At 35.4% G+C, this 27,459-nt stretch overlaps 1 protein-coding gene across 2 annotated transcripts in view; it reads left to right on the plus strand.

Annotated features, from left to right (window-relative positions):
- egfem1 (EGF-like and EMI domain containing 1) overlaps positions 1–27,459 on the plus strand; it is a 119,423-nt gene that overhangs the window by 25,942 nt on the left and 66,022 nt on the right. For both annotated transcript variants that reach the window (XM_073923172.1, NM_001080189.1), the window contains 8 exon segments: positions 9,093–9,215; positions 13,773–13,895; positions 20,598–20,723; positions 20,803–20,925; positions 22,744–22,866; positions 25,059–25,196; positions 26,313–26,429; positions 26,903–27,025. In XM_073923172.1, coding sequence (XP_073779273.1) covers positions 9,093–9,215; positions 13,773–13,895; positions 20,598–20,723; positions 20,803–20,925; positions 22,744–22,866; positions 25,059–25,196; positions 26,313–26,429; positions 26,903–27,025 — 996 coding nt within the window.

Below are 27,459 nucleotides of genomic sequence, written 5' to 3' on the forward strand. Positions count from 1 at the left end.
AGTATATATATATTGCAAACACAATAAAAGAATAGGTCTATATTTGTGCATGTTTACACTTAAAAACAATGAAAAGTAGTGCAGTTAAAATGTAAAAGCTCTGTGACATACAATATACCGAATATATTCAGTTCAAAAAGCTCTTTGAAGTATATAAATACAGCATAATGTTTAAATATTACACAGCACAAACCGAATTAGTTGAATAACATTTGTTGAATGCCTTTCAATTCTGTTTGCTCCATTTGCTTTTCATTTTTTGGTTGTTTATTCTAGTTTTATTTCTAGATGTTTTTATCATTTAAGCCCTCTTCCTGTCCTCTGTTCGCAGTCAGAGCCAGAGCATGAATAATGAGTGGTCTGGGCATGAAACTGATCGAGATGATTTGTTTCTATCAGTTTGTTGACAGAAAATGTATTTATTTATTTATTTATTAATTAATTAATTTATTTATATTTGCATAATTATATATTTAATTTTTATTCATATTTGTTTTATCTATATTTTATTTAGTTTTGTTAATTTATATTTATTTTAAAAAAATATTTATTTTGCTATATATTTATTTTGTTTATTTGACATTATTTGCATTTGTTTAAGTGTTTTGGCAGACTCGCTAATTCTCAACACCTGTCTAAAGTAGACTTGAGATAAAAGGAAAATAAAAAAATACATACGCAACATTTGAATTGTTTGAATAAAGTTGCTATAGGCAAAAGCAAAGACGGCATGATTAAACAAACTAATATCTAGAAGATGTTTCAAAAGATGTTTTTTTTTTTAAATCTAAATAAGCAGAAGGTTTTTAGAAAGCTGTACTTTATATTCAAGATGCTGCAAGATGTGCATTGCAAACACATTAATAGAATAGGTCTATATTTGTGCATGTTTACACTTAAAAACAATGAAAAGTAGTGCAGTTAAAATGTAAAAGCTTTGTGACATACAATATACCGAATATATTCAGTTCAAAAAGCTCTTTGAAGTATATAAATACAGCATAATGTTTAAATATTACACAGCACAAACCGAATTAGTTGAATAACATTTGTTGAATGCTTTTCAATTCTGTTTGCTCCATTTGCTTTTCATTTATTGGTTGTTTATTCTAGTTTTATTTCTAGATGGTTTTATCATTTATGCCCTCTTCCTGTCCTCTGTTCGTAGTCAGAGCCAGAGCATGAATAATGAGTGGTCTGGGCATGAAACTGATCGAGATGTACAGAGATTTGAAATGACAAAGAGGATGATTAAAACAGGCGTCTAAAGAAGCTAAACAGATGTTTATTCTCAGATGTATTTCAGTGTGCATATCAGTCTTTATCAAGATTCATAATTTAGACACAGCAGACAAAACATCTAAGTGTGCTCTATAGTATATCACTTTTGAACAAAACAAAAAAGCACTTTTAATGGTCCAGTGAAGTGCTTTGAAATGTGCATCTTTTATTCGATGTTTGATGTAACTGATACATGAAGAGAGGGACCTTTGAAAAAACAGCTATCGTTTTGTTTTATCAGCTCTGCCAGTGAGAGTGGTCGAGCTCAAGCGCATCAATTAAAAAGCAACTGAGAAGCGTCTTGACGGGGGCGGGGCATGTCAGATACTAGAGAGCATATGACTGGTCAGAACATTTGAGGAAAAAACTGAAGTATGAGGTGATTTAAATAAAAAGTAGATGATTAATTTAGGGGGCGACTCAGTGGCGCAGTAGGTAGTGGTGTCACCTCACAGCAAGAAGGTTGCTGGGTCACACCTCTGCTCAGTTTATGTTTCTGTGTGGAGTTTTGCATGTTCTCCCTGCATTCGTGTGGGTTTCCTCCGGGTCTACAGTTTCACTCACAGTCCAAAGACATGCAGGACTGCATGGTGAATTGGGTAGGCTAAATTGTCCGTAGTGTGTGTGTGTGTGTGTGTGTGTGTGTGTGTGTGTGTGTGTGTGTGTGTGTGTGTGTGTGTGTGTGTGTGTGTGTGTGTGAATGTTTCCCAGTGATGGGTTGCGGCTGGAAGGGCATCCGCTGCATAAAAAACTGGATAATTTGGCGGTTCATTCCACTGTGGCGACTAATAAATTAATAAAGGTACTACGCCTACAAGAAAATGAATGAATGAATGAATGAATGAATGAATGAATGATTAATTTAGGCCGAAATGACATATGACAAGCTTTAGATCTTAATGACTGTATTTCACGGTTTTGATATCCTTAAATCTAACATACTGATACTAACATCTAAAAAAATTCATTTTAACTTCATGGGACCTTTAAGTACTTCTCTGAATGATACTTTGGGTGTTCCTCAGAAATATACTTAAAGTTGCACTTATGTATACTCTGTCGTTTTTGGCCTATATTTGTTCACTGATATACTTGAAGTATAATTCTGTATTCTAAATATTCTTCTGACACTTTAAGTACCTGATAAAAATATTGTTGTCGATCTCAGTTGTACTAGCAACAAATAATAACTTGACTTCTAGTTGCATCCCAATCATCACAAATACTGCAGAAGACCTAATGGAACCCGCATGGATCAAAGACTCTCACAGAAACAGTCAAGTTTGGTGAAGGTAAAATCATGGTTTGGGGTTGCATTCAGTATTGGGGCATGCGAGAGACCTGCAGAGTGGATGACAACATCAACAGCCTGAGACAATATTAATACACAATATTACACAATAATACAAACAAAATGACACAATATTGATACACAATATTAATTCTTTTTCTACAGAACCATATTCTGTATTCTACATTATTTCTGTTAAGTGATAAGACTTTTGTTTAAGCAAGTGAGACTTTAATGTCTTTTTAATTATTAAAAATCAAGGCATGATCATGTTTTATTTTGATAAAATAAGTGTAATCTAATGGCCTTTGCCTTTCATATAAACCACTTCTGATACCACATGATCAACTAAAAGTCAAGCTATTATTTGTTGTTCCTTGCAATACATAAGAAAAACTAAATCATGAACTTCACTGTAAAAAAGTTATAGCTGAATTTACTAACGGTAAATAGTTGATTTTAAAGCAATTAGTTGACTCAATAAAGGTAATCCTATTACCTTCAATTATTAACTAAATCACCTACATGTAGAATTTTAAAAAATGAAGTAAAATCGATTTAACAGTTACAATGGATTTGCTCACTTTTTAAAGTAAAGTAACTATCGCTTTTTGTTTGTTTTACAGTGGGTGCATTAAAAGTTTACTTCTGTTACACTTACTGTATACTTCAAAGTATACATTTATATACAAAAAAAATAAATGAATAAATAAAATGGGCCAATTAAGTCGGTACACTTACAAGTATGCTACTTCTACATAGATTTTATAACGTAATGGTGACACTTTACAATAAGGTAGTATTAGTTAATGTTAGTTAATGCATTTACTTATTGTAGAATGATCAACCCATTTATTACTGTACAATATTTGTTTATGTTAGTTAATGCAAATACAGTTGTTGATTCTTAGTTCGTGTTAACTCATGGTGCATTAATTAATCTTAACAAGCATGAATTTGCATTTTATTAATCAATTAGTAAATGTTGAACTTTGATTAATAAGTTCTGTACAAATATTGTTCATAATCAGTTCATGTTAGTAAAAACATAAACTAATGAAACCTTATTGTAAATTGTGACCCATGTAACACACTTACATTCCATAAAATTTATTTAAAGGGGTGGTCAAGAATGTAATTTTAAGCCTTGGTCATGTTTATGAGATGTAAAGCAATGTGTGCTCATGTTTTACTTGAAGGAAATTGCGTTATTTTTTCATATATCTTACTTTGATTATACACAGCTTCTCAGCTAACATGAAAACGACTCATATTTCCTAGTTCCTCTGAAAGGCCCGCCCTTAAGTGACTCTGATTGGTCATCGTCATAATGTGCTGCGATTCACGCATCGGCTCCATGTCACGCACGTAAAAGCACGCGATTTTCTGCTGTGTAAACAATCAGTCAACTTCCTGCCTGCTCACTAAAATAAAATCGGACAAGTGTCTGTAACGAGTGAAAATGGGGTGCGGCACCTTCAAGAGCGTTTGCCATTGTCTGTGTGTGTGTCTGTGTGTGTGAATGTGTGAACTTTCTGTAACAAGTGCATGTGCACAGGACTTTTTTTTTTCATTTTCTCTTATGCTTGGATTAAGTTATTTTCTGTATTATATCGTGACAGAAGAATAAAGCACAAGATGTGGGATGAGACCTGTGTGAGCCTTGATTTATTTTTCTGCTGCTACCACGAGTTAGGTGAGTTCTCCTGTATTTTTTTAACTCAACGCGTTACACGACGGCTTTCACATGTATCCGGAATAAGCAGGTGTAAGTAATATGAATCATCCACATATCTTTTGCGACTTCATTATCTGAGATGTGAAACGCATGGAAAAGCTGCCTAAAGCCAATCAATGCAAAGTCGCGCACACACATAAAAGACACGAACGTGCTGGTGAAGTGTGTGTGTGTGTGTTTATAGCAGTTTGACTGATTAATATGAATTTGTAGCTAAATCGTTTGCGGTGCAAAGCATTTGCCATTGTTTACATCGTTGCTACAGTATAACGTCAACGCTAGATCCTGTACATGTCATGATCAATTTTAACAAATAAAAACACTGGTTGTAGAGGTTGTAGTTGACAACTTCTGCTTTGAGGATATTTTAGCCGAATCCAGCACTGAACTGGGAGAGATTCTGGAAGCTGTTTTGTCAAATCATGCTTGCTATGTATTTTATAATTCTCTGGAACATAATTAATATTGAACTGTAAGCACTTCTGTCTTTGTGTCGTGTCCTTTGGAAGCCCAAATACAGAAAAAGACGAGGCTCTGTGGAAACAGCAGCGTTTGGACGCATTTTAGCTTTATCTCTGCTGTAACGTTACAACGCCTCTGGCCACGGCCCTTAGCTGCGCAGTTTGTGTGCGCAGCAAACGAACCATTGTGATCTCACAGGCGACGGAATTATTTTTTGTAGTCCCCAAAATTCGTTCATTGTAGGCTTACCTAAGCTAACTCTGTGAAAACCAAGGTTTCCCTTTGCATTGAACCTAGAACTTTTTACATTCAGTGATGTTGTTTATGTTCACACAGCTACATTACACATCAACCAAAGCTTAAAATATGATATCATAGTGGACCACCCCTTTAAAGTACTTCTTTTTTATTGTAGGAGTTATTAAATCACTTAAAGTAAAAGTTTAACAATAAAATAACATTCTGTCATCCATTAGTCACCCTCATGATGTTGCATTTTATTTATTTCCTTTATTATAGATAGAATTTCTGTTTAGCTGTTATTACACTTGCTTTCTAAGTTTTCCTCATTCTTCAGTCTGTCTTAGATATTTAAACATACTGTATGCATGGTCAAAGTTGACTGGAAGACATTTAAAGTATTTCCTCTGTCTCTTAAGAGAGATTAAGTGAATGTTTGGTGATCAGAGCAACCCAGGAAAACTAATAACCATAAATTATTTTATCTGGTCTTGACTTCCTTTTTGAAACAGTGACTGTCGGATCTTGCCAAACGCTCTCTAATGTAATAACCACAGATAGAGCACCTAACTCCAGTACATCTGTAAATCTGTTCTTGTGGTTCCACAGGAAAGATGCTGTCAGCGCTGTGTATTACTATGTAGCGCTTGCTCAAGGTCAGTGTCGTGTTGTTGAGTCAAAGGCTGTCAGGAAGATGTGACTCCACAAGATCAGAAAAGAGAAAACAGATGAGTTTTGGCCCAGCCGGGATTCTAATTAGCGTCCTTTTTGCTGTGAGGCGACAGTGCTAACCACTGAGCCACCGTGCTGCCCCTAGTTATCCTATTGTTATGCAATAAATCATATGACATTGAATATTTTTGTTAGGACATTGGCCTACAGTAGGTTTAACTTTCCCTTCAAATCTTTGTGTAGCATATATGTTAAAATGGCTTCAGATGGCCAACATACTGTTACTGTTAGTTCATACCAAAAGCAGTGAGAGCATCAAAGGTCGCTCTGGCCACCCTGGCGTCAACGCTGTCTGCCTTCAGCTCTGGCGGCGAGAGCGTGAAAATTCGTTACATTGATCTCGTATATAAAGGGGCCATTGCAGCATATTCTATCAGTTACATTCCCGCATAAAACATGCTTTCTAGCGTGAGAATGTTGCACACTTTTTATCAAATTCATTTAAGAATGGAAGATCAAGTTGCACGTGGTGTGGCTTTGCTCCACTTAAATATCCAATGTTTCCATATGTCTGAAATATCCTGAAGCAGCAATACTGTTTGTAATGTTGCATGAGATTCCCACTTTTTTAAAGAAAGAAAATATCTATAACATTAATGCACATCAGTAACTCACCAGTAACTTTTGTATGTTTTGGTAAGAAAACATTACAAATAATTAGAAAACCGGCGACCGCAATAATCAAACTTGGCAACAACTTTGATCAGAACAAAACTCCACAGGTCTGTGTTCTTTGGAATCTGCTTAAGCGGTAAACTTCTACATTCCGATTGCTTGCCGCCGAACTGCGTCTAGCTCATTAACATTCAGTTGACTTGAATTCAACTCTCCTTGACACCGCGCTGCTCCTCGCGGCCGGCTCCCATTGAAAGTAAATGTCTTCTGGCTACTTTTCGGCTTTCGGTGTGAACGTAATACTACAAAAACGTAACATTCTTCTGTCTTCTTCTTCTTCAACTATTTTAAGAACCCAACTCCTCCTAAAGCGTTCAACTATCAAACTAACTCCAAACATCCAAACTATACTCAATTAAGTTACTATATCTTTTCCAACTGATCAGACTTACGGTTTTCCCAAAACTGACCCGGAAAATTCAGAAAAGTCTGATTGACTTAACATTGGACCAAACTTTGTGACCTCATAACTTTGCGCCAGACTTAAGGCTGGGCTCATTTAACGCAGACTACCAATCTGCCAATCAATGATGACCTTTCAACTTATTAGCCACACCTTAGCAACCACTTACGACACCCTAGCAACTGTCCCATAGACCTCCATTATAAAAATCTGCCATTGACTTTACATTGGACATACCAACAACATGCCAATCCATACTAACAATATACTGATTCACACTAGAAACATACTAACAAGCAAACTAATCATACTAACAACATGCTAATTCACACTATAAACATACTAGCAACATGCTATTTCATACCCTAGCAACTGCCCAGCAACGTCTTAGCAACCACTTAGAACAGGCATGTCCAAGCTCGGTTCTGGAGGGCCGGTGTCCTGCAAAGTTTAGTTCCAACCCCAATCAGACACACCTGGGCTAGTTAATCAAGCTCTTAGGCTTTCTGGAAACATCCTTGCAGGTGTGTTGAGGCAAGCTGGATCTAAAATCTGCAGAACACCGGCCCTCCAGGACCACGTTTGGACACCCCTGACTTAGAACAACCTAGGAACAGCATAGCAATCACTAAGCAATAACATAAAACACCCTAGCAATACCCTAGCAACTACTCAGAACACCCCAGCAACCGCATAGCAACAACAAAACGACCGCCTAGCAACACCTTTACAGCTACTTGGGACACCCTAGCAACCGCCTATCAACACCTTAACGACTCAGAACACGCCAGCAATGCCTTAGCAACCAGTCAAAACACTCTAGCAATGCCTTAACAACAAAGGCCTAGCAATCACTATCAACACCCTAGCAACCACCTAGCAACACCTTAACAACTCAGAACACGCGAGCAATGCCTTAGCAACCACTCTGAACACCCAAGCAACCACCTAGCAAGAAACGTGTCAATCCATACTTTTCTCTCTATGCCAACTGTTTCAAACTTTTTAAAAACTACTTCAGTTATTTAAACTTTGAAACTACTTCAGACTTTTAGACGAGGCTCTCAAACCACCATAAAGTTTGTCTACAAACTTTACTTTTCTAGTTATAAACGTTATTCATAGTGAATACAGCACTAGAACTTCTGGTTTAGTACTTTTACAGTTTACACTAATCCCTCATATTGATAAATATGCATAGTATTTAAGTTTTATCATAACATCTGACGATCCTGTGTTGCCTTAGAAACCAAGCATGGGTGTGGCCTGAATCCTCCAATGGCGACCCATCCTTGGTTTCTGAGGCTGTACAGAAAGACACACTGGCAGATCTGTAAAAAAAAAAAAAAAACCTTTAATGCTTTTTGCATACTTTTGTTGGTGTGTGTATCTGCTGAAAACCTGTTTAGCAGCTGTACGGACCATCTTGGACTTATTACCTGGTCGAGTGTTTTTTTGTGTGGTTTGTCTGTTTATGTCTGTGTGATGACATTTTTTTACAGCTACGCTAAAATGACTGCGAGCCATCCTATGTAAAGACACCAGACAGGAAATATTATTGCAGAAAGTCTTTTACAGATCCAAACAGCATGCAGAGAGGGGAAAACATTCAAAATGTAAAGAGGAAGTAGATGGATAAGAAAAGACAGATTGACCAGATGGACAGAAAAGTCATTATCAGGGGGAAATAGCCACACTCTAAACAACTTTGAGTTATTTATTTAACCCAATCGTTGAGTTAAAATATTTAAAGCTTTGTTGGGTTGTTTTTAACCTTTTTTGGGTTATTTATTAATAACTCAACCAGTTGGATTACATATTTGGTGCTTTGTTGAGTTATTTTCAACCTTTATTGGGTCATTTATCAATAACTCAACCAGTTGAAATAAAAAATTGTTGCATTGTTGGGTTATTCTTAACCTTTATTGGGTTAACACACCAAGAAGCTTGCTGGTTTGAGTGCCGGCTGGGCCAGTTGGCATTTCTGTGTGAAGTTTGCATGTTCTCCCCGTATTGTCATGGGTTTTCTTTGGGTGCTCCGGCTGCCCCCACAGTCCAATGACATGCGTATAGGCCGTAGTGTATGTGTGAATGTGAGAGTGTATGGGTGTTTTCCAGAACTGTGAAAATTTATTTGCTCCGTTAAACATCATTTGGGAAATATTTAAAAAAGAAAGAAAAATCAAAGACTTCAACTGTATATCATATTGAACAACTCATTGCACAATAAAACACATATTTGATGCTCACTGTTTTTCTTTCTTTCTCAGACATAAATGAGTGTGCGGTCAGTAATGGAGGTTGTGAAGGCACATGTTGTAACTCTATCGGCAGCTATTTCTGCAAATGTCCTGGCGGCAGTAAACTCAGAGATGATGGGAAATCTTGCCAAGGTAGGTAAAAACTTGCATTTTTTCTGTTAATAATATGTTTTTGAAGTCAAGTTTAAAATAGGGGCCTATTATGCAAAAATCACTTTTATAAGGAGTTTAAACGCTAATAATGAATTCATCAACATCAAACAAGATTAAAATGGCTTATAAGTACTTTTCATGTTAGGTAGACTCTAAAGTTAATACTGCATTGTTGCCAGTAATTTATTTATATTTATTAGCATGGACAAATACAGTTGAAGTCATTTCTAAACATAATAATTTTAATAACTCATTTCTAATAACTGATTTAATTTATCTTTGCCATGATGACAGCAAATAATATTTGACTACATATTTTTCAAGATACTAGTATTCAGCTTAAAGTGACATTTAAAGGCTTAATTAGGTTATTTGGGAACCTAAGATAAACAGGCAAGTCTTTGTATAATGATGATTTGCTCTGTGTACAATCAAGAAAAAAAATGCTTAAGGGGGCTAATATTATTGTTCAAAAGAAGGTAATGATTCGCACTTAATTGCTTCGTACTGTTTTTTTTTTTTCTTTTTCTTACATTTTACGGGTGATAACAGACAAACAGACATTTCGGCACAAAGCCTTCCTCAGTGTGTGACACAATTCTCTAACTCCACCCTTTTATTCCAGAGTCCATCACAATGTGCAATTAGTTAAACCGTCACTCTCATATTATTATTCATTAATCACACAATAACTTATAATCTTCACAGCAATGACAATAAACATTCTTCCCATTTCCGACCTCACTCTACAGAGATAAAGTGTATCAACTATTATCATTAATCAGGTGTACATCAATACAATAAAACTCTAAAAGTTGACATTAAAAGTTTTCTACATTTGACAATTACCCAAAGATTAAAAATCACAAGTCTTACCTCCACCTCTCTTTCGGCTAATATTATTGACCTTAAAATATATATTTTAAAATAATTAAAAGCTGCTTTTATTTTAGCCGAAATAAAACAAATAAGACTTTCTCCAGAAGAAAAAATATTATCGGAAATACAGTGAAAAATGTCTTTGCTTTTAAACATCATCACATTGAAAAAAATATTGCTTATCGGGTCTAATAATTTTGACCTTAAAATGGTGTTTAAAAAATGTAAAACTGCTTTTATTCTAGCCGAAATAAAAGACTTTCTCCAGAAGAATAAATATTAAAGGAAATACTGTGAAAAATGTCTTGCTCTGTTAAACAAAATTTGAGAAATATTTGAAAAACAAATTCACAGGAGGGCGAATCATTTTGACTTCAACTGTAACATTCAAGCAAACAACTATGTGGAAGTGTAAACAGTTTAAATGAAAAAGATTTCTTTTTAGGAGGATTTCATTCATTATCCAGTCATTTATTGTAAACGGCATCACAGTGTCACTCTTGCAACATTGACTTTTTTTTAAACCGCTGTAGATTTGTGGGAAATAGTCTGGACAGCTGTAAGTGAATTTGTTAGGGTCAGAAGGGTTAATTTGCGGCAAGGAACCACATTCAATAATCTAGTCATGAGGCAGGCGGTGTGTTAAAGCACTTAACCCAAATAGTCTGACAAAACCCATGCAGCACTGAGGAAATTGCAAATGGCCTTTTTGAACATTTACAAGAGCTTCCAGCAGTATATCATGACTGTGACGTATGCAATGTTGATTTTGTAAACATTTCTTTCTTACATTTCACGAACACAAACTCATGTATGAAAAACATGGATTTGTCTGTGAATTATGAATCAGACATTTTAGAACAGGAATTTAAGCTAAAGATGTGATGATGAATGAACTTATGTCCACTACAGACACATGTCAACAGTACACGGTGACTCATTTGATTTATCCTTTTTTTAAGGTAAGTAATTGCAAACAATTTATATGGGCTGAATTTAAACAAACAAATAAAATTTTGTATGTTCAACTTACTTTCTTTAAAGTCAGCTCATGTGAGTTGATTGCAATCACTTGTTAAATAAATTGATGTCAATCCAATTAATCATGTTATTTTTAATGTGCTCTTTTCTTTTTAGACTTCTTTTATGTCCACAAATAAGCTTCTCAATGCAAACATATGTTTAAGTGATCAAGAAAAGGACGGCGTGAAACATGGTTGGTCACCAGTAATGTCCACTATACAAGCACATTTTTCATAGTGACAGTTTGACATTTACTATTTATGGTAAAACTTTAATGCACTGAACATGACAATGTTTCATGCTGAACTTTTTGCCTGCACTATAGCAAAATACCAAAAACTACTCTGGTACTTTTGTGCTTTCTGGACATCTTTGTGATATCTGAATCACCTCTAACCTTCCTTTTGATAATGATAATAAAAGGTTTTTTGCTGAGAGTGTTTTTGTGCTGGTCGGTGAAGTCCTCAACCATTCTTAAACGTATGAACTGGGTCAATCAAGACTTGTTTGGACTATTTGTTTCGGCTATATGAAAACAGATTCTTAAAAAATWAATAWAWAAAATATATATATATTATATATATATATATATATATATATATATATATATATATATATATATATATATATATATATATATATATATATATATATATATATAAATTTCTCTTAATTTTCATTTATGAATTGCATTAAATGACTTTGATATCTGCTCTGTTGACTTGATGTTAAAAATTCAACTCTGCAGTTTAACAGTGACTTTTAATGACATTTTAGTAGTTTGAAACAATATGAGTACATTTGAAGTCAGAATTATTAAACCCCCTGAATTATTAGCCCCGCTGAATCATTAGCCCCGTTTATTTTTTTCCCCTCAATTTCTGAGAGAATATTTTGTCAACACATTTCTAATCATAATAGTTTTAATAACTCATTTCTAATAACTGATTTATTTAATCTTTGTCATGAAGACACTTCTATACAGCTTCAGCTATACAGCTGAAATTGAAAGGCTTAACTAGGTTAATTAGGATAACTAGGCAGGTTAGGGTAATTAGGCAAGTTACTGTATAATTATAGTTTGTTCTGTAGACAGTCGAAAAAAAAAATAGCTTAAAAGGGCTAATAATATTGACCTTAAATAAAACAAAACACTTTCTGCAGAAGAAAAAAATATTATCAGACATAACGTAAAAATTACCTTGCTCTGTAAAACATAATTTGGGTAATCTTAAAAAAAAAAAAAAAAAAAAAAAAAAAAAAAAAAAAAATATATATATATATATATATATATATATATATATATATATATATATATATATATATATATATATATATATATATATATATATATATATATATATATATATTTTTTTTTTGAATAATTCTGATTTCAACTGTATTTAACAATATATTTTATAACTATAACAGTATTCCTGGTAGTTTATTACCAGGATTTTTTTTACTGTAATTTAAAACACCAATCCAGACATTGTATCAAATTATTGTTATAAATTGACAAACTATTGTGCCAAATTATTGTGATTCAAAATTACATACTTTTCTAATAGAGTCATTTCTCTAAGATAATAAGCTTTAACCCATTCACTCGATACAAATATTTTGTTTGACTGAAGTCATAAAATTGGCTAAATCTCAACAACACAGTGGTTTGCGAGTTATATATCGGTGATCATATCGGTATTGACTGATAAATGCATATTTTTAGTGTTATAATGATTGTCTTGATAAGAAAATTAAGCTGAAATATTACAATGGATAACTTATGAACTAATTAAATTGAATATTCATTCATTCATTTTCTTTTCAGCTTAGTTCAGTTGTTAATCTGGGGTCGCCACAGTGGAATGAACCACCAATTTATCCAGCATGTTTTACGCAGCGGATGCCCTTCCAGCTGCAACCCATCACTGGGAAACATCCATTCACACTCATTCACACACGTACAATACGGACAATTTAGCTTACCCAATTCACCTGTACTGGATGTGTTTGGACTTGTAGGGGGAACCAGAGCACCCAGAGGAAACCTACGCAAACTCAGGGAGAACATGCTGCAAACTCCACACAGAAATGCCAACTAACCCAGCTGGGGCTCGAACCAGCGACCTTCTTGCTGTGAGGCGTTTATGCTACCCACTGCGCCACAGTGCTGCCTAAATTTGATTAAATTAATTCATTTAATTATTACTGTCAGCAGCATGAGGGTCTTCAACATAAAAGTGGAGTACATCATAAATGAAAGAATGTCATATGAAATGATTTTGTGAAAAGTTTGTATTTAATAACCTAGATATCAGTTATTGGCTTTCAAAAATAAAGAGTTATCGGTTAGGGTTAGGTATCAACATGTATTCAGTATCAATATAAATTTCCATATCGGTGCATCACTATTTTTGGCCTTCAATACTTGAATTATAAAGTAATTATTTGAATAAGCAGATTTAAATAATAATCAGTTTCACCATTTTAAAGTAAGACAAAATAAACATTAAAAGAAAGAAAGGATTCAGATCAAAATTGTCACATATTCTTTCACAATGTGAAGGCAGAGCATAACTCATTTGATGTGTATTATTTACATATGTGTGTGTCTGCATGTTGTCTTCACAGATATAGATGAGTGTGAGGAGATGAATGGCGGCTGCCAGCAGACTTGTGTGAACACACTTGGTTCCTATCACTGTGAGTGCAGTGAGGGTTTCCGCATACATGCTGATGCTCGCACATGCATAGGTAAGATCTTCATGACATATGCTCACAAACAACACGTCTTTCTCTAATTGTGTCCCAAATAACTCCCTGTTTTACTGTGAAACAGAAAACATGTTTTTCTGGTTATATTTCATTGCACGTTTCAGATAACAAATCCACTAGAGGGCGCTCTCTGCATTTTTCTGAAACTGAAATTCAGTACTTAGGGTAAATGTTTTCACATACACTCTTCTTGTACACTGAAATTGGATTTACTATTTTTTTTTTTGGTAAGTGGTTGGACACAATTTATAAGGGTTGAATTTAAGATTAAATTTAGTAACGTTCAACTTAATTTGTTTGTTCAAATTCAGCCCATATAAACTGTTTGCAACTACTTACTTAAAAAAATTTGTAAATCCAAGCTCAGTATAGAAGTTAAGTGTGTATGTGAAATGTACAACAATATTTACACTATGTATTTCATATTCACAAAAATGTAGAGCGCCCTCTAGTGGATTTCTCCTCTGAAACGTGTAATGACATATAATCAGAGAAACATATTTTAGATTTTACAGTGTTATAAGGCATTATTTGGCATGCAGCTTGGCACGTAAATAACAACGAATAATTTTTTTTCAGTGTACATATCCACCAGAAGATGAGGGTTGTAGCACAGTTCACCTATACCAGCGAATCTTAAACCTTTACAATAAAGCAAACCTAAAAGTGCACAGTGATCACATAGTTTTACCTTGATTTTGCATTGCTTTTATCTCTGTTTCTTTTCTTTTCTGTTTTGCGGAAGAAAGTGAAGAGCGATGGGGCGAGGGGGTGATTGAAGCTGCAGGGCAGACGAAAGTGGAGAGGGGGGGGAGGGGTTGGGTCCTTGAAAATGTCTCCGGGGGCCCCCAAAATGTGTGGGCCCTTGAAAGCACCCCTGACTGCATGTTTGCAAGATTTTTCCCAAAAAACACCACAATGTTAAACAATTATCATCAAAGGCACATGCAGTTGCACCTACAATGCAGAGAGATGCTAAGATGCTAACCATTGCACAAAAGTTGCTAAAGGTAGAAATTACGTGGCTGTAGGGCGCTATTACAGAATAAATAAATCTTCAGTTTGTTACATAAATAAAAAGGTGAATAACATGAGGACGACAGCAGCAATACGTTTTTAACAAAGGGTTGTAACTTTCCACAACAAGAGCATCATAATGCTGAGTTCACATCAGACGCGGAACGCACAGATAAATCACGCTATTCGGGCGTAAATAGCTGCGTGAACATTTGAGTTTACTCGGTTCATTTGCGCGTCAAATCCGCTTCATTCGCGCTTTAAATTCATTTCCGAACAGACGCGGATTTGCGTGATGGGCAGGGCTTCTGTCTGCCTAGAGACTCTAGCTTCACAGCTAAATGGCTAACATGGATTTTATTGAGAAAATAACTGTTTATGTGCTTTATGAAGGCTGAAAAACAGCGTCGATACGTTTAGGGCAGTGTCTGAGTCCACTAGATTGTTTCAGAGGTGCATCCAAAAAGCTCAATTTGTGCCGCACCATTCGCGCGTATCATGCCATTCGCGCAATTCGCGTCATTCGCGCGTATCACGCCGCAGGATGTCTATTCGTGCGTTTGCATTGACTTAACGTGTAAATCACTCACACTTGACACACATTCCGCGTCTTATGTGAACGCAGCAGATGGAGTCTGCTTTAGCTTTGTGGATCAGTGACTGCAGGAAGAATGTTAATGCCTGTCTGAAAAAACTGTGTAGTGTAGAAAACTGGGGTTTACAACCTTAAAAAATCTATAGTCATTGTAAAAAATAAAAGTTGATTATGGCGGTTCATTCCGCTGTGGCAACCCCGAATTAATAAAGGGACTAAGCCAAAAAGAAAATGAATGAATAAAAAGTTGACTACTTCACAGATTTTACCTATTGCGGGTAATTTTTAGAACTCCTGCAAATAACGAGGGACCACTGTACATCACCATGAACTACTGAGCAAATTGACTGGAAAAAAATGGGAAAATTTTGAAAAATAGTCAAAAATATGATCCAAAAAAGTTACACTAGCCACTAGGGATGTAACGGTATTGTAAATACCGTCATACTGCAATATTATTTTTTTTCGATATTACCGAAGTCGCATGACTCGGTAAAACTATAGGTCTTCTGAGAAAATTTGCTCAGGCGAATGAAGCGAACGGGAGGTAGCGAAAACTACAATTCCCATCAGCCCATGCTTGACCATCATCCCTTGCGGTCTGTTGTCGCTACAGATCCAGTAATGCGGAAATGGAGTGTGCTGCTAGAAGCGGGGATGAAAAGAGCTGGAAAACTCTAAAGCGGGTGTTGTCGCCGCGCGCGTACTGAATAGCGGTGTTGTCGCGCGAGTTCTTATCAGCTGTGTTGTCGCGCGAGTTCTAATCAGCTGTGTTGTCGCGCGAGTTCTTATCAGCTGTGTTGTCGCGCGCGTACTGAATAGCGGTGTTGTCAGCACACTGTTCAGATTGATGCAGACATGAGACCTCTATCTTACACATGGTTTGTCCTCTCAAGTGGGGGAAAGACAATGCACAACGTTACCCACTGCTGTCAACCTGGGCCAAGTCATATCTCTCTTGTCCCAGAAACCTCAGTCCCAAATGAGAGGGTTTTTTTTCTGTTGCAGGGGACATTGTAAATGCCCAGAGATACCAGCTTTTACCAGATTATATTTATATGATAATTTTCCTTTAAACCCATCTCTATCTAAGTGAGTGAGTGATTAAATGTTGAATGTGATGAGTTTTCAACAATACTAAATTGAAACTTTATTTTTTTTACATGGTTTAATATTTTTTTGTTATTAAAATTGAAGTTCCTGTTTCAAAGCTTACAGATAGATGGCTAATTTGTATGTCATTGACACTTTTGGCACTTTTTTGGAGTATTTTCATAAGTTTTGTTTTTTCCTGTAAATGATTCAATAAATACCGTACCGTGACATTCATACCGAGGTATTACCGTACCATGAAATTCTGATACCGTTACATCCCTACTAGCCACCAATGTTTAGCACACTTCCACTCTCTCTCCAGCCATAAAAACTGTGCTTTTTTTGTGTGTTTTTTTGTCAATTCTGCGTAATTTAAGTTATTGAGTTAAAGTTAAAAGTCTTATAAAATAACAATTTTATTTAATAAAATAATAAATAATTATTACAAAGAATCTTTGGTTTCATTTCTTGGCCAAGTGCATCTACAGTTTGTTGTTTCGGCCCAGAGTTTTCATTTTGGTGCATCACTTTTTTTTGTCTTTTATTACTTGAATTGTAAAGAAATTATTTAAATTATTTAAAAAATATCAATTTAAAATAAGACAAAATAAACATTTAAAGAAAAAAGGAATTGAGATCAAAATTGTCACACATTCACCATATTAAGGCAAACCATAATAACTCATTTGTTGTATATTTACATGTGTTTGTCTGCAGTGTTTTAATTTCGGCCCAGAATTTTCCTTTTTGTGCATGGACATGTGATTTGGGATGCACCTTCTGTCTTTGTTGACATCTGTGCACCACCTGTAATAAGGCATTCTGGGATGAAGAGCAACAGCAGGGTGCCTGAAACTCCCTTCATTCTGCTCGCTCAACAAACAGTGCTAACACAGCAAGCTGAGCTCTGCTTCTGCTGATCTCATCACCCTAAAACAGCCTTTCTCCTGTTTTACCGGAGTCTGTGTGTGCCATCATTTTGTGACAGGCCTGGCGAGGTCATCACGGGGAGACCTGTCCCCTAAGACATAAATCTGCCAGCTTAGACACAACATGGAAACATCATCAGTCAGAGAGCACGTTTACATGCACACCAATGCACTGACAACTTAGAAATCAGTTTATTGAAACAACCCGTAGTTAACCGGGTTAACATGTAAAATCATACTCTACGAGATTTTTCATAGTGAGCTGTGTTTACATTTATCTTATGATATAAAAGCCCACTTACATGACCCAGCTAAATGCACAAGTGCTCTTCCATGTGCACATCTAAGTGTATGATTAAAATCTAGTCTAGAGGGCCGTCTGCTTTTATGAAATAGGCTAGAACGCCGGCTGCCGTAAAAAAAGGCCTAGAGCACCATCTGCTTTTATAAAATAACCTAGAGCCCATCTTGCGCTTAAAATTTGCATAGACTAGCCTCATCTGCTGTTTAAAACTAGCATAGAGCCCATCTGAAGTTAAAAATTTGCCTCGAGCACCATCTACTGTTAAAAACTAGCCTAGAGTGTCACCTGCTTTTATGAAACATAAACAACACTACAACACCATCTGCTGTTAAAAACTAGCCTAGAGCACCAAGTGCTGTTAGGAACTAGTCTAGAGTGCCATGTACAGTTAAAAAACTATTCTAGAGAGCCATGTGCTGCTAATAACTAGCCTAGAGCGCCATCTGATGTTAAAAACTAACCTAGATTGCCATCTACTGTTAAAACTAGCCTAGAGCCCATCTGGTGTTGAAAATTAACCCAGAGCGTTATCTGTTGTTAAAAAAAAAGCCTAGAACGCCACCTACTTTAATAAACTAGTCTACAGCACCACCTGCTTTTATAAAATAGCCTAGAATGTCACCCGCTTTTATAAATTAGTCTAAAACGCCACCTGCTGGTAAAAACTAGCCTAGAGCACCCCTGCTGTTAAAAACTAGCCCTAGAATGCCATCTACTGTGTTAAAAACTAGCCTCGAGCTCCACCTGATGTTAAAACTACCCTAGTGCCACCTGATGTTAAAAACTACCCTAGAGCACCATTTGCTGTTAAAAACTACCCTAGAGCGCCACCTGCTGTTAAAAAGTAGCAGAGAGCGCCATTTGATGTTAAAGCTAACCTATAGCGTGCTCTTAAAAACTAGCATAGAATGCCATCTGCTGTAAAAACAGCCTAGAGCACCATCTACTGTTAAAAACTAACCTAGAGCACCATGTGCTTATATTAAATAGTTTAGATCGCCATCTACTGTTAAAAACTAGCATAGAGCACCACCAGCTGTTACAAACCAGCCCAGAGCACCATTTGGTGTTAAAAAACTAGCCTAGAGCGCCATCTGCTTTTATGAAATAGCCTAGAGCCCCATCTGCTGTTAAAAAGTAGCCTAGAGCGCCACCTGCTGTTACAAACTGGTACAGAGCATTATTTGGTGTTAAAATACTAGCCTAGAGCGCCATCTGCTTTTCTGAAAAGCCTAGAGCGCCATCTGCTGTTAAAAACTTGCCTAGAGCGCCACCTGCTTTTAAGAAATAGCCTAGACCGCCACCTGCTGTTACAAACTAGCCTAGAGTGCCACCTGCTGTTGCAAATTAACCCAGAGCACCATTTGGTGTTAAAAAACTAGCCTAGAGCACCATCTGCTTTTATGGAATAGCCTAGAGCGCCATCTGTTGTTAAAAACTAGCATAGAGCGCCACCAGCTGTTACAAACTAGCCCAGAGCACCATTTGGTGTTAAAAAACTAGCCTAGAGCGCCATCTGCTTTTATGAAATAGCCTAGAGCACCATCTGCTGTTAAAAACTAGCCTAGAGCGCCACCTGCTGTTACAAACTGGTCCAGAGCATTATTTGGTGTTAAAATACTAGCCTAGAGCGCCATCTGCTTTTCTGAAAAGCCTAGAGCGCCATCTGCTGTTAAAAACTTGCCTAGAGCGCCACCTGCTTTTATGAAATAGCCTAGACCGCCACCTGCTGTTACAAACTAGCCTAGAGCGCCACCTGCTGTTGCAAATTAACCCAGAGCACCATTTGGTGTTAAAAAACTAGCCTAGAGCGCCATCTGCTTTTATGGAATAGCCTAGAGCGCCATCTGTTGTTAAAAACTAGCCTAGAGTGCCACATGTTGTTAAAAATTAGCCCAGAGCACCATTTGGTGTTCGAAAACTATCCTAGAGGGTCATCTGCTTTTATGAAATAGCCTAGGGCGCCATCTTCTGTTATAAACCTTGAGCAGCATATGCTTTTATAAAATAGCCTACAACGCCATCTGTGTCATTCAAGTAATGGACATGAACCATGTTTGCAAGACTCTTTGATTATTTGAACTGAATTTGTGGTATATTTCCTCATCCTTTATTGCAACACTGTATTAGAGAGAGTAGGAATGAGAATTTATTTTTCTTCAGAACAAAAGTTTGTCTTAATTCATGTCTAATTGGAACATCTGAGCTCCCCATTACAAGGGTAAGTAATGCCATTATATAACAATTTGTTGGTGATTTCTCATGTATTCGTTACATTGTTTTTCTGGTGTATCAGGAGATAAGGATTGGTAGCCAGATCGTTTCAGAACTGTTTACAGACTTCCAAGTTTTTTTCTCTCTTAGTTTTCACTTAGAAAAGCAACTGACACATGGAATTAAACACTAAGCTCTGAAGTAAAAATTTCTATTGTATTTTTATTAAGTTTACTTCTTATATTATAATATAAAACAAGTTTTTTCTTGGTTTATCTTACTTTGTATATCTTTATCATTATCATATGTATAATTTTATTTTTAAATAATTTTCACACACTGAAGCGTTATTTCAGGTGGTGTAAAACTGGTCAAAATTATTAAAAAAGAATTCAATTAGGCAAGAAAGACTGAAAATGTTTTTTTTTTTTTCCCATTGTACTCCATAAACCCAACACTCAGATGGTACCATATAGATTTTTTTCATGATCATAAAATTCATTTTAAGTGTATGTGACTATTTCCAGCGGTGAACTCTTGCTCAGTGAAGAATGGCGGATGTGAACACAAGTGTGTGGATTTGGGAAACGAACAGTACAAGTGTGAATGTCGAAGCAACTACCAGCTCAAGAGAGACGGAAAGCACTGTGAACGTGAGTCGACATGCATGCGCCATCTTTGACTAACGTCCCGTTGTGATGTTTATGAGGGTGTATCCTGTGTTCTCCTCAGTGAAGGACCCCTGTAAAGATCATAACGGCGGATGTTCTCAAATCTGCACTGATGTGAATGGACTGGTTCAGTGCAGCTGCAGAACAGGATTCACATTGGCAAATGACCTCAGGAGATGTGAAGGTTTGTGAGCATTACACGGATTATCAAATAGATAGATTTAAAGGTAAATAAATAGTGTTCATTTGATGGTCCAGTGCTAGACCCAAATACTACACCTTTAGAATAATTAGCCAATATCAAACATTTGTTTTCAGTACATATAATGTAGTTTTATTCCACCAAAATGTATATTAAATAAATATTAATTTACACAAGAAGAATGAACATTTATACTTATGTTATACTTCTGTTTATCGGAATTCAGTTTAGTGTGTTTGTTATTGTATTATTTTAGTTTAGTTTGGATTAATTTATTTTAATTTAATTTATCTTGTACTCACTATTTTTTTTTTTTTTTGCGTAATTTTTTTATAGTACTTTGGCTTACTTTTGTTTAATTTTGATTGATCTGTTTTGTTTAGTTTAGATTTTGTAAATAATTTACTTGTATTTAATTTTATAAAGCATTGTTTAAGGGTTTGGGGTGGGGTGAGAATTTTTTTTTTCATTTTATTTAATTCTTCTTCTTCTTCTTCTTCTTCTTCTTCTTCTTCTTATTATTATTATTCTAAGTATATTTTTATTTAATGGTAGTATTTATTTTATTTATTGATTTATCATTTTCTTTTTATGTTTTTTATGTTTTGTGTCTTATTTTATATATTTTTGTTATTTATTTATTTATTCATTTAATTATTACTCATTTTTTATTAATATTTTATTTATTATTTTATATTAATTCTCATTTTATTTGATTAATTAATTTTTTTATTTAATTTATTTTAATTTAATTAAAACTTTTTTTTGGCCTTTTTGCCTTAATTATATAGGACAATAGTTTTACAGGAAGCGAAGTGGGAGAGAGGTCAGAAAATGTCCTTGAGCTGGGATTCATACTTGGGACATCCTGAAGTGCTACCGCACCATTATTAGTTAGTATTAGTTAGTCATACAGTTTTTACTATTTCTGTAATTTTAGTTTGTGTTATTTAATTTTAGTTCGTTTCATTTTTTAAATTATTATTAGTATTTTTTTATTATTATAAGTGTGATTTTATGTATTATTAGTAATTAATTTTATTTATTATAATTGTATTTATTATAAATTTGTTTTATATTGTTTTTTTAATTTAATTTTTTATTTACATTTTTAATTTTGTTTTACTTTTATTATATTTTTATCTTATTTTACTTATATTATTATGTTTTTTGCTTTATTTTATTTTTCATTTTATTTATTGTTTCATTTTATATTCTTTTTTAAATAATATTTTTACTTTATTTCATTTTTATTTTATTGTAATTAAATTTTTTTTATTTATTAAGTTTTTTTTCATATTTTATTTTATTTATTTGCAGTTCACTGCAATTCAACTGGCCACCGAAAATCTCTCTTCATCTCATAAAACTCTGTGTCCTGCTGTTTCACACACACACACACACACACACACACACACACACACACACACACACACACACACACACGCACACGCACACACACTACTGTTGTAATGAGCCTGCTGTTAGTTACTATGTGTGCAGGTCAGCATAAATCCATTGATCTGAGTCATGTGTACACATGTTTGTCTGGACCTCATTTAAGTCCAGACTTTATGATAGAGCCTCATGTGACCCCATGAAGAGCCTGCTGTGGCTAAACACACGCACGCACACACACACACACACACACACACACACACACACACACACACACACACACACACACACACACACACACACACACACACACACACACACACACACACACAATGCAAAATACAAGTATTAGTTAGCTTTACACTGACATATCTTGTAATTCTCAATGTTTTTCTCTCACAGACATTGATGAATGTGTGTCCGGTCAGACTAAGTGCGCTCATGGCTGTGTGAACATACCGGGATCTTTCCGCTGTGTGTGTAACCCGGGATTTGAACTGGGTGCTGATGGAAAACAGTGCTACCGTGAGTCTTTGACAGTAATGTAGAGTAATAAAAATATTTTCTTCATCCTAGTTAAGCTGCTTTGCCACAATTTACATTGTAAAAAGCGCTGTGGAAATAAAGAGGAAAGTAATGAAGCTGAAACCATTATCAGATTAACTTCAGTTCACTCACATGTGGAAGTGTTTTGCTGGAGCCGACAGTCTGTGATTGGTCTGTGTGTTTGACAGGCACCAATCAGAGATCTAAAAATCTTAATAGAGCGCTTTAGTGCCCACCCACTTTTTCCACATGGTTTTCTCATTACTTTTTCCCTATAGAGATTTTAAAAGAAGTCTTTGTTAAACATAAGGACATAAACCAAATCTATCATCTACAAGGAGAATCACAACATGATAAACTTTGATTTGAAGCACAGACGAATCAGACAAAAAGACAAAGATGTGTTCTTAAAGGGATATGTTCACTAAAATAAACACTCAAACAGGTTTGTGATAAGCAAAGGAAGACTAAATGATTAGAATTTTTTATTTTTGGGGGACCTGTCCCTTTAAGAACTACACAAGGAACTACAATCCCGTGAAACACTGCAAAATAAATCAGCAGAAATATTAATCTTCATTGAAAATGTTTATAAATATATTGTATATTTCACAATATTACAGAATGTGCATACACTCACCGGCCACTTTATTAGGTACACCTTAGTAGTACCGGGTTGGACCCCCTTTTGCCTTCGGAGCTGGCTTAATCTTTTTTGGCATAGATTCAACAATGTACTGGAAAAATTCTTCAAGGATTTTGGTCCATATTGACAAGATAGCATCACGCAGTTGCTGTAGATGTGTCAGCTGCACATCCATGATGCGAACTTCCCGTTCCACCACATCCCAAAGATGTTCTATTGGATTAAGAACTGGTGACTGTGGAGGCCATTTGAGTACAGTGAACTCATCGTCATGTTCAAGAAACCAGTCTGAGATGATTCACTCTGTATGACACGGTGAGTGATCCGGCAGAAAGTAGCCATCAGAAGATGGGTACACTGTGGTCATAAAGGGATGGACATGGTCAGCAACAACACTCAGGTAAGCTGTGGAGTTGACACAATGCTCAATTGGTACTAATGGGCCCAAAGTGTGCCAGGAAAATATCCCGACACTATTACAACGCCATCACCAGCCTGAACCGAAGGCAGAATGGATCCATGTTTTCATGTTGTTGATGCTAAATTCTGACCCTACCATCCGAATGTCGAAGCAGAAATGGAGACTCATCAGACCAGGCAACGTTTTTCCAATCCTTTATTGTCAAATGTTGGTGAGCCTGAGCGAATTATAACCTCCGTTTCCTGTTCTTAACTGACAGTTGCACTCCGTGCGCTCTTCTGCTGCTGTAGCCCATCCGATTCAGAGATGCTCTTTTGCATACCTTGGTTGTGATGAGTGGTTATTTGAGTTAATGTTGCCTTTCTATCAGCTGGAACCAGTCTGGCCATTCTCCTCTGACCTCTGGCATCAAGGTTTAAAGTCACTTAGATCATCTTTCTTCCCCATCCTGATGCTCGGTTTGAACTGCAGCAGATCTTCTTGATCTCAAATGCATGAAGTTGCTGCCATGTGAATGGCTAATTAGAAATTTGCGTTAACAAACAGTTGGACATGGTGTACCTAATAAAGTGGCGGTAAGTGTATATTATGCAAGTATTTTATTTATGTATAATTTGTAAAATTTCATATGGGTGTCAGAATATTATTTTTAAAGCATTTCTTGCCGTAAATCCGTCATGGAATTTTTTCATCATGGGAAAATTCAAAATACTGTTTTTAATATTATTGTGTATTTTCTTTATTGTTGTCATTTTGTAAATGCTGCTTTTAAATGTTTTTTTAATTGTTCATAATTATTTATTGTTCTTATTTATATTAAGTCTTATGTACGGTGACCATGAGTGGTTTGAAAGGCAAACAATAATGAAATGGAATGTATTATTATTATTATTATTATTATTATGGGTAATGCACTTTTTTGTGCGAATATGGTAATTTAGTATGAATATTAAAAAAAATAGTTTAAAATAATTTCCATATAAAATTCATTAACAAACTTCAAAGGTTTATCGGTTGTTAAAAATGAGTAAAATTTTTGAGAAATGAAAAAGGTTTTCACTTCTGGACACAAACGTGAATAATGTGAAGTGACGTATCCTGCAGGAATAGAGATGGAGATTGTGAACGGCTGTGAGAAAAACAACGGTGGCTGCTCTCATCGCTGTGAACACACCACCAGCGGGCCCTTGTGCTCCTGCAACCAAGGCTACCAGCTCGCTGAAGACCTTAAGACATGCATAGGTATGTAGGCCGCATGATAGGTCTAAAGTCGCACTGCACTTTTCCATTCACACGCATGCCAATGCCACAGACGGAAACACATGCTGGTTCTGCAAGTTTAGCAGTTCGCTGAGTTGCAAAGTTCAAGTTTGGTCTGCGAAATCGCATTATGTGATGAGAGCATGAGAGCAATAGAAAATCAGAACATGACCTCTCTGGAGCGAAATTTAAAACATGGATCAATCGCTCCTTTTTTATGTCTACTTTTTTTATCCCGCTCCTTTTCACAGCGCTGCATGACAGAATTTTGCATGCTCAAACTCTGTTGTGACCACAGCATAAGACCATATAGTTATTTTGACATTATGAATTATGCATGAACATTACTGTATGTAAATTTGGGGCTGGAAACAAAAAGATGTTGCAAAATGCTTGATTTACCATAAAAAGTAAATAAGTAACAATTAGTTGGGGAGTTACTCAATATTGTAAATCATTAATTTTGAAAGTAACTTTCCCAAACACTTTTCCTTATTCAATAAAATATAATCACTTTGTTAAACTGCAGAGAAGAGATCAAGGTCACATTATGCAATGTAAATAAACTTACAAAAGAAAAACTTTGAATCACGAAATGGAGAACCTGTTAATTAATAATTAATAAATATTTTTACAGTGTCAGTTTTTAAATCCTCATTTTTTTTTTTTTTACAAAATTACATAATTTAACGAAAGACGAAAAAAAAGAGTAGTTGAAAAATCACCATTCTGTCATTTACATATGTTTAAATGCTGCATAGTAGCTAAACACATATTATACATGTACTTAAAGTCAAAATAATTTGCCCTCCTGTGATTTTCTTTTTAAATATTTCCCAAATGATGTTTAACGGAGCAAGAAAATTTTCATAGTATGTCTGATAATATTTTTTCTTTTGGAGAAAGTCTTATATGTTTTATTTTTGGCTAGAATAAAAGCAGTTTTAAATTTTTTAAAAACATTTTAAGATCAATATTATTAGCCCCCTTAAGCTATATTTATTTTTGATTAATATAATTCTGACTTCAACTGTACATGTCATATGATCATGTGTCATCTGACCAAATGTTTCTGTATTTTGTGTGTGTCTTCCGCAGACATGGATGAGTGTGAAAACGGAGAGGCCTGCTGTAGTCATTTCTGTAAAAACTACCCAGGAGGCTACGAGTGCGGCTGTAGACCAGGATACACGCCCAACGGATGCACATGTGACGGTGTGTGTGTATGTGTGTGCTTTACTTGCTGATCTGCCTTATTTATCTAAAGTGAATTGGATCACATACAGTTGAAATCAGAATTATTAGCTCTCCTGTATTATTACCCCCTGTATATTTTTTTAATGTTCAGAAAGACAATTTTTTTCCAACACATTTCTAAACATAATAGTTTTAATAACTCATTTCTAATAACTGATTTCTTTAATTTTTGCCATGATGACAGTAAATTATATTTGACTAGATATTTTTTCAAGACACTTATACAGCTTAAAGTGACATTTAAAGACTTAACTAGCATAATTGGGCAGGTTAGAGTATTTAGGCAAGTTATTGTATAATGATGATTTGTTCGTAGAAAATAAAAAAATGCTTAAGGGAGCTAATAATTTTAACCTTAAAATGTTTTTTTAAAAATGTAAAACTATATATACACCGTGCATATAGTCTGACATAGATGTGTGTTTCTTCAGACATTGACGAGTGTGTGTCTGAGACGTCAGGCTGCTCTCAGTACTGTGTCAACTCTTTGGGCTCTTATGAGTGTTTCTGTCAGGTGGGCTTCAGGCTGGACTATGACCAGAAATCCTGCTCTCGTAAGTGCATAAGTTTGACTTTCTTTAGCTGAATCTATAAACAGGGATTTGTAAAATTGTTTATCATATTTTAATAGTAATTTTAGCATCACTGAGTAACTATTCTGAGGTTTATTAATAGTTTGAGTTAATTTTATATGTCTTTAGATGTCTCTGTTTTGGTATTTTTGGTTCCAGTTAAACCACTGAGGAAATATTTCACTGGATTATTCATTCTTTCATTTTCCTTCAGCTTAGTCCCTTTATTCATCAGGGGTCACCACAGTGGAATGACCCACCAACTTATCCAGCATATGTTTTACGCAATGGATGCCTTTCCAGCTGCAACCCAGTACTGGGGAATTCTCCCATTCACACACTACGGCCAATTTAGCTTATTCAATTCACCAATAGCACATGTATTTGGACTGTGGGGGAAAGCAGAGCACCTGGAG

The sequence above is a fragment of the Danio rerio genome, chromosome 15 (assembly GCF_049306965.1).
Source record: "Danio rerio strain Tuebingen ecotype United States chromosome 15, GRCz12tu, whole genome shotgun sequence".
Lineage (NCBI taxonomy): Eukaryota > Metazoa > Chordata > Actinopteri > Cypriniformes > Danionidae > Danio > Danio rerio.